Below are 7,491 nucleotides of genomic sequence, written 5' to 3' on the forward strand. Positions count from 1 at the left end.
GCTCAGATATGCATCTCTGGACAGGGTATGCTTTTCACCTATAGCACTTCATCTAAGCCTAGCGCTAGGTCTGCAGCTCTGTGGGACAATGCCTGCCTAGCATGTATAAAGTCCTGGGTTGCTTCAGCAGAGCCCCCGCCCCTCCACTCATACACAGATAATTCATAGCCAGTCTTCCCAGCAGGAGCAAAAGGAGAGCATCAGGCAAAACAAAACATCCACTAAGGATGATGGAGATCTTTATTGTTATATACTAGCTCGTTATGCCTGACAGTGAGCTCTTACCTTATGCAAGGCATTGTGCAGAAAGGTTTGCACCATTTTTTTTGTTTTGTTTTTGTTTTTTGTTTCTGTTTTTTCGAGACAGGGTTTCTCTGTGTAAACCTGGCTGTCCTGGAACTCAGAAATCCGCCTGCCTCTGCCTCCCAAGTGTTAGGATTAAAGGCATGCGCCATCACTGCCCAGGGGTTTGCACCATTTAATTCTGCACATATATTTAATAGGCAGACAGTGCTGTTACTAACTTTGTATTTAAAAAAAAAGGGCTAGCCAGGCAGTGGTATCCCATGTCTTTAATCCCAGCACTCAGGAGGCAGAAGCAGATGAATCTCTGAGTTCGAGACCAGCCTGATCTACAGCATGAATTCCAAGGGCTACACAGAGAAACCCTGTTATGTAGCCCAGGCTGGTCTGGAAGACATGATTCTTACACTCCTGCCTCTCAGGTGGCTGGGATTATATTTTACTTGTATTTCTTGGTCTGTCTGTGTGAGTGTGTACGTATGTACCGAGGTCAGTGTCTCTTTTCATTGCTCTCCATCCTGTTTTGTTTCGTTTTGTTTTATTTCCAAGTCAGAGACTCTCTATGTAGCCCTGGCTGTCCTGGAACTCATCCAGTCGACCTAGCTAGTCTGGAACTCAGATCTGCTGGCCTCTGCCTCCTGAGTGCTGGGCTTAAAGGTGTGTACACTAGGCTTGCTTACTTGTTTCCTTCCTTCCTTCCTTCCTTCCTTCCTTCCTTCCTTCCTTCCTTCCTTCCTTCCTTCCTCCTTTCCTCCCTCCCTCCCTCCCTCCCTCCCTCCCTCCCTCCTTCCCTCCCTCTCTCCCTTTCTTCCTTTCTTCCTTTCCTTTTTTAAGGCAGGGTCTCTTACTGAGTCTGGCAGTCAATCACAAAGCTGCTTACTGCCTGGCTTGCTGCCTGTCTCAAAAACTAGGAGATCTATGTAGTTTGCTGGTGGAACCATTATGTGTAAGGTACTAGGTTTGATACCTAGTGCTGCAAAATAAAAGAAACCTGTACCAGAGCACTCAACCTGGATCTAATTGATGTTCATTCCAGGTATAAGCACAGTGTCTAGCCTGTGTTTTAACTGGGAGCCTGAGAACAATATTCGAGCCAGACTAGCAAAGGGACCCACCAATGACAGGGAGTTAGCCAGTACCTTTCCAGAACTCAGTGAAGTGCTAAAGGAAGCTGGCAGCCAGAGACAGGAGGGAGTGTCAATTAGACTTGTCAAGGGGAGGTTTGTTGGTCTGTTGGTTTTTGCAAGGGGTTGAACTCAGTGTCCCACATGTACTAGGCAAGCCTCAGCTATACATACACCTCAGGAGAGTCTACTGAAGAGGGAGCCATGTTGGTAGACAGGAAAGGCAGGCTCTTTAGTCCTCCAGCAGCACTGATGAGTAGCACTGGGGGATGGGGATGGGGGACAAGACCCTAGCTGTGTAGCTGTCCTGAGTGACTGTAGGTGATTTATGTCTAGCTAGACAGAGTGAGTATGGATGATTTGTGTGCAGAGCCCAGAATGCAGTTTTCATTAGCCATGCAGTGTCCCTGAGCCAAGATGTAATGAGAACCGAAGTCGGCTCCATTACAGGGAGAGTGGAGGAGCTGAGGGCAGGGCGGGGAATCCTGTTAGAGTCAGGGATTGCACCAGGTGTTGTTACAGTAGCCATTGTGGATGCAGACTGGGCAGGTTGAGCAGAGGATATTATGATCAAAGCCAGTCACGACTTGTGTCATGGACACATTAAGTGCCTGACCAGTTAACCATGCTCCAGAGTTCAATGAGGCACTTAAAAGCTGTCCATCGGGAGCTGAAGTCCAAAATACTCTCAACACAGACACTGTGTATGAAGTATCCTGTGCTTCAGTTCCTCTGGGGTCATAGATTGCCTCTGCCTGGGGGGTTGGTTGGTAGGTTGGTTTGGGTTTTTTTTGTTTTAGAATCTAGAGAATCTTGCAGTTTTTGACTTTAGTTTTCTGAAAGTGAAGGCGTGTTCATTCATTTGAGAAACAGTTATGTTGAAACCATTCATCCAGCTAGCCTACCTGAGGTTGATGACAGCTGCTGAGTTGATGAGTGTAGACAGCTCCCGATGCTCTGAAGGGAGCTAGGAGGTTCACAGAGGTAGGGGCAGAGGGAAACACAGGGAACTTACATGGGTTCTGTGCAAGCACAAGCCGTGGACCAACACCCAGCTCCCACCAGAACAGAGCAGCCAGTCTCAGCTTAAGAAAAAATGTGACTAGTAAGACAGGACCATGGGGCTGGAGAGACTGCTCAGAGTTTCAGCACTTGCTACATCTGCAGGGGACCCAGGTTCAGTTCCCACACAGCAGCTCATAACCATCTATTACTCTAGTTCCAGAGAATCTGACACCTCTGGCTTCTTTGGGCACTGTGTGCACGTGGTACATAAACTTACATGCAGGCAACACCCATATACATAAAATAAAAATGAATAAATCTTTTCTAAAAGATGAAAGACAGCACCATTGGTAAGATTGGAGCAGTCAATAAGACAGGTGTCACGAGGCCAGTGATCTGGCCTCCACCAGGGGCCAGCCTGCCTCCACCCTCCTTAGCACTGAGCCTACTTAGTTTTGAATTTTACAAGGATTTTCACTCAGGCCCTCTTGCATACATGGTAAGCTCTTTCTGATGACATTGGAGAACAAAGAATCGCAGTGAGAGTTGGGAAATAGTGCAGGTGATAGAGTACTTGCCTGGTATTTACAGAAGCAGGGGATCGCCAGCACCACGCTAGCTGGCCATGGTAGCACACACCCGTACACTGATGAAGGCAGGCAGACGAGACGTTGAGAGTCTTCTTCCTGTATGTGGAGAGTTTGAGGCCAGCCTGGGCCGCAGGCAAACCTGTCTAACCACAGTGACCGAGTTCCACAGACAGCTTGTTTCAGGCAAAGGCCTATTCTAGATCCAGAGGCAGTTCTGCTCACCTAGTCGTCTTAGCAGCCCTGTGAGGTAACAGCTGTTCTCATCTCCATTGCGCAGATGAGGAAGCTGGAGTCTTAGAGGGTTAGTGTGGTGGTTAGGAGCACGTGCTCTGCGGTCATGCTGCTTGCTTGGCCTGGAGTCCTGGATGCACCACTTAGTAACACTGTGGCTTTGGGAAATTACTCCCCTTCTAAAGCTCAGTCTCCCTCCAGTAAAGGGTGAGTGTAACCCTACTAACCACAGGCCTGTGGCAGGCATTCCCCAAATTCAAGTCTGAGTCTCTACAACTTCAGAACCCAACCTGGGTTCTTTTCTGTTTTGTTTTGTTTTGTTTTGTTCTTTAAGAAGTGCCTTGAATGGAATGTTCCTAAATCACAGCTTCATTCATAAACTCCTGGGCTTAGCAGAGGGTCTGCAGTTGATTGCTGCTGCTCCTGTTGGATACTTTGACCTGCCAGTGGACCAGAAGTCTTCGAGTCCTGGTAGACCCTGAAGCAGACACTCGAAGGCACTCTCCTGCTTTCCTGCCAACCCCCTTTCTTCCCATTCTTTTCCCTATCCTAAGTGAGAAAAAACGCAAGCCTGCGTGGACTGACCGCATCCTGTGGAGGTTGAAGCGGCAGCCGTCCCAGGCCAGCCCCTTGGCCTCCAGTGTACCAACCTCCTACTTCTTGCTGACACTGAAGAACTATGTCAGCCACATGGCATACAGCATCAGTGACCATAAGCCTGTCACTGGCACCTTTGACTTGGAGGTGAACTTCTGGGCTTCCCAAAACCTGGCAGAGGGCTAGCTGTGCTGGCCACACTGCCAGGCCCTCTGGGCTGGGTGGTAAAGTCAGGCAGTCTCCAGGGGACACCTGTAGGAGAGCATGATTGTCTTTCCTCCCAGGTCAGGTATCCCAGCGCTTCTCAGGAGCTGTTGATGGCTCTTCCTGTCAAAAACGTGTTGAGGCCCTTTGTGAATAGGCTTCTGTTTCCTCTTGGTTTTCTCCTGGAGGTTAATGAGTTCCATCATGCTTATTACCTACTGTGTGAAGTAGAACTTCCTTTTATTTGTCCTAATTGTATCTAGATCGAGTTGCAGAGGGAGCTCTGCCCATCCTTTATAGCTTGCCACCTAATAACAGTGCACTGTTGGCCACACTAAACTGCCTCTCCTCTCAGCTCCCACACTGGCCCTTCCAGAGTTCTCCAGCTCATCTCACCAGAGCCTTACCCCATGAAACTGGATTGGGGCCTTTGAGGCAGAAACCTCGGAAGAGAGTGGCTGTCAGTCCTCTTTTCTTTCTTTTTCTTTTTTTATATATGTGAGTACACTGTCACTGTCTTCTGACACACCCAGAAGAGGGCATCAGATTCTATTAAAGATGGTTGTGGGGGGCTGGTGAGATGGCTCAGTGGGTAAGAGCACCCGACTGCTCTTCCGAAGGTCTGAAGTTCAAATCCCAGCAACCACATGGTGACTCACAACCACCCGTAATGAGATCTGATGCCCTCTTCTGGTGCATCTGAAGACAGCTACAGTGTACTTACATATAATAAATAAATAAATAAATCTTAAAAAAAAAAAAAAAGATGGTTGTGAGCCACCATGTGGTTGCTGGGAATTGAACTCAGGACCTCTGGAAGAGCAGCTAGTGCTCTTAACTATCTCTCCAGCCCCCAGACCTCTTTTCTTAAACCGGGTCCCTTTCCCCATATTCATGTATACCCTCAGTTCTGGGCTCTGCTATTTACCTGGTTCTAGACCCCATTCCCCTGGCAGGACAAGCTGCCCCTTTCCAACTGTCCAGCTAGAGTAGTCTAGCAAAGTGCTGTGCCCACTGCCCTGGTATCCCTGTTGCCCCTACCATGTTAGCAGAGCACAGTAAGGAATAGTTGCCTTAAGGATTTCAGCCTACCACCCACCCCTGTGTACAGCTGAACCCACTGATGTCTGTCCCACTGATCACTATGATGCCTGAACACCTGTGGACCATGGAGAACGACATGCTGATCAGCTACACCTCCACCCCAGAGTTCCTCAGCAGCTCCTGGGACTGGATCGGACTATACAAGGTGATACAGCAGGCAAGGCAGGGAGTCCATTATCCCCTGGTTTGTCCATCACTGGGGCACACAGGAGCTGGCCAGAGACAACTGAAGAGCTTACCCCTGTTCACCCCAGGGACCCTGTCCAACTTAGGGCCCGTCAGCAAAGAGAAGACTTAGTGTTAAGACCAGCCCTGGCAATAAGATCTGCCCCTTACAGATCTTCTCCTTAGGATCTTTCTGTAGCTCTCATACCCTCTTCACCCACTGACTGCCTGCCTGATTCCCACTCACAGGTGGGGATGCGTCACATTAATGACTATGTAGCCTATGTCTGGGTCGGCGACAACCAAGTCTCCTATGGTAACAACCCAAACCAGGTACATCTCCGACATGCAGAATTGCCTAAACATTCTTGTCTTCTGGAAGGAAGAAAGTGGATAATTTAACACTATTCTGGGAAGGGCCCAGGGCCCGAGAACTGACCTCATTCCTGTTGCCTCAGGTGTATATCAACATCAGTGCTATCCCTGACACTGAGGATCAGTTTCTTCTCTGTTACTATAGCAACAACCTGCACTCTGTAGTGGGGATAAGTCAACCCTTCAAGGTAAGGGGTTGCTGTTGGGAGAGGGGGAAGGTGACTCTGAAGGATCTGGAAGCACACTGCCTGTGGACTTGTGTGGTGGGTGGGGCATTAGGAAAGTAGAGAAGAACTCTGTTCACATCTTCTGCTACATGTTCTACCCCTGCAGATCCCGATTCGCTCCTTTTTGAGAGAGGACACACTGTATGAGCCTGAGCCACAGATCTGAGCCCAGATGGAAGTGAATGAATCCAGGGCGGAGGCTAGAGCTGGAAGCCAGCTCTGCTTCAGCACTGCCAGCAGCGCTGGGTCTGGCCCAGCCCCTGAGGAGGCTCCTGACTATCCTCCAGCTCCCCACCTCCCAGAGGAGCTCAGCTAGACTCCTCTGCTCTCTCCAGGCCAGAGGAACTGGCCCTTTAATACAGGTTTTTGTTACAGAGATGTGATTGAAACAGAGTAGTGTGTCAATAGTGAAGACTTGGAGACGGTCCACTGCATATAGACTTGCTTGCTTCCACTAGCTTGCATGCCATTTCTTTTTTCTCCCTTTCATCCACACATAAACACTCCCTCTCACATTCAAGCAGTCGTGCCAGGCACATGCCCTATCTGGCACAGGCCTGCATTCCTATCACACCATCCTGGGCCTCAGGCTGCCTGGGAGGGGGACGTTCACATTTGTACAGGCCCTGTCAGTTGGGTGGCACGAACAGCACTGGGTTCCAAATTCTTGGCATCTCATGGTTTGTCCCCACGGGGATGAGCAGAGACTCTGAGATCCCTGCTTTCAGCTGAAGCACTGTGACAGTAGTGTAATGTCCATCTCTACTCTGGAGAGTGGATCTGACCAGGAAGTCCTAGGGCCTAAGGTTAGCTTCTGCAGGTGAGTGCAGCTGCATGTCCCCACCTGCCCTTTCCTGAGAGTGGACAGGTGGAGGAGGAGCCATAGCCACCAACCTCTAGGGTGGTCTTCAGATCACGATCATGCTCATCTTCACTGGCAAAGCACTGCTCCTCCCTCTGGGCCCTGCTGGACCTAGAAGTGGGAAGCAGCAGAGGAACTAGGTGCAAGACATTTTGGAGGACCTAGCGGCAAGAAGAAGCCTCAGCACTCTCTGGGAGCCATGTGGATATGGCCTGTCCCTGTTCCTGCCAACAGTGACTCAGTGCCTCTTCTCCCAGGAGAAGACACCTCAGGGAGTCTTGCCCTGTAATGCTCACGTCCATCCTGTAACCTAAGAGTCACTCCAGTTGCTCCAGGGTCTGTATTCTATCTTGGGAGCCACCGGGTGTTAAGAATAAGCCCCCAGGCTTCTAGTGAGCTGTGGCTGTCTGTTCTCTGTGTGTTGTCATATTGGAGGTTAATTATAAATATGGCTTTTATGCTCTCGTGTGACTCCTTTGATGGGCATAAGGACCAGAGTATAGGAATGGTGCCTAGAGACTGGACTTGCATCTATGATCCATCCTACCCTACCTTACCCACAGGGGTCTCAGTTGCCTAGAAAATGCAAATGATACCTGTTGACAAGTCACTAAGAGAGCTATTGCTAAGACCCAAACCCTTCTAGAACACCACCAGTATTGCTATTCTGCTTCACGAAGCCCTGAGGCTGGCTCTAGGGGCCA

General features: G+C 49.6%; 1 protein-coding gene across 3 annotated transcripts in view; it reads left to right on the forward strand.

The window, feature by feature from the left end:
• The window catches only part of Inpp5k (inositol polyphosphate 5-phosphatase K), a 19,799-nt gene extending 12,554 nt beyond the window's left edge, over window positions 1-7,245 (forward strand). For 2 of the 3 annotated variants that reach the window (XR_388367.3, NM_008916.2), the window contains 5 exons: window positions 3,808-3,997; window positions 5,166-5,303; window positions 5,573-5,656; window positions 5,782-5,886; window positions 6,032-7,245. Coding sequence is in view for 2 of the 3 variants with exons in the window: in NM_008916.2 (NP_032942.1) it covers window positions 3,808-3,997; window positions 5,166-5,303; window positions 5,573-5,656; window positions 5,782-5,886; window positions 6,032-6,091 (577 nt within the window). In the remaining variant the exon portion in view is untranslated. Of the gene's footprint in view, window positions 1-3,807; window positions 3,998-5,165; window positions 5,316-5,572; window positions 5,657-5,781; window positions 5,887-6,031 lie in introns of all 3 variants that reach the window. The other variant, XM_006532507.3, reaches the window with a different exon arrangement.
• The last annotated feature ends 246 nt before the right edge of the window (window positions 7,246-7,491 follow it).

The sequence above is a fragment of the Mus musculus genome, chromosome 11, assembly GCF_000001635.26.
Source record: "Mus musculus strain C57BL/6J chromosome 11, GRCm38.p6 C57BL/6J".
Classification (NCBI taxonomy): Eukaryota; Metazoa; Chordata; class Mammalia; order Rodentia; family Muridae; genus Mus; species Mus musculus.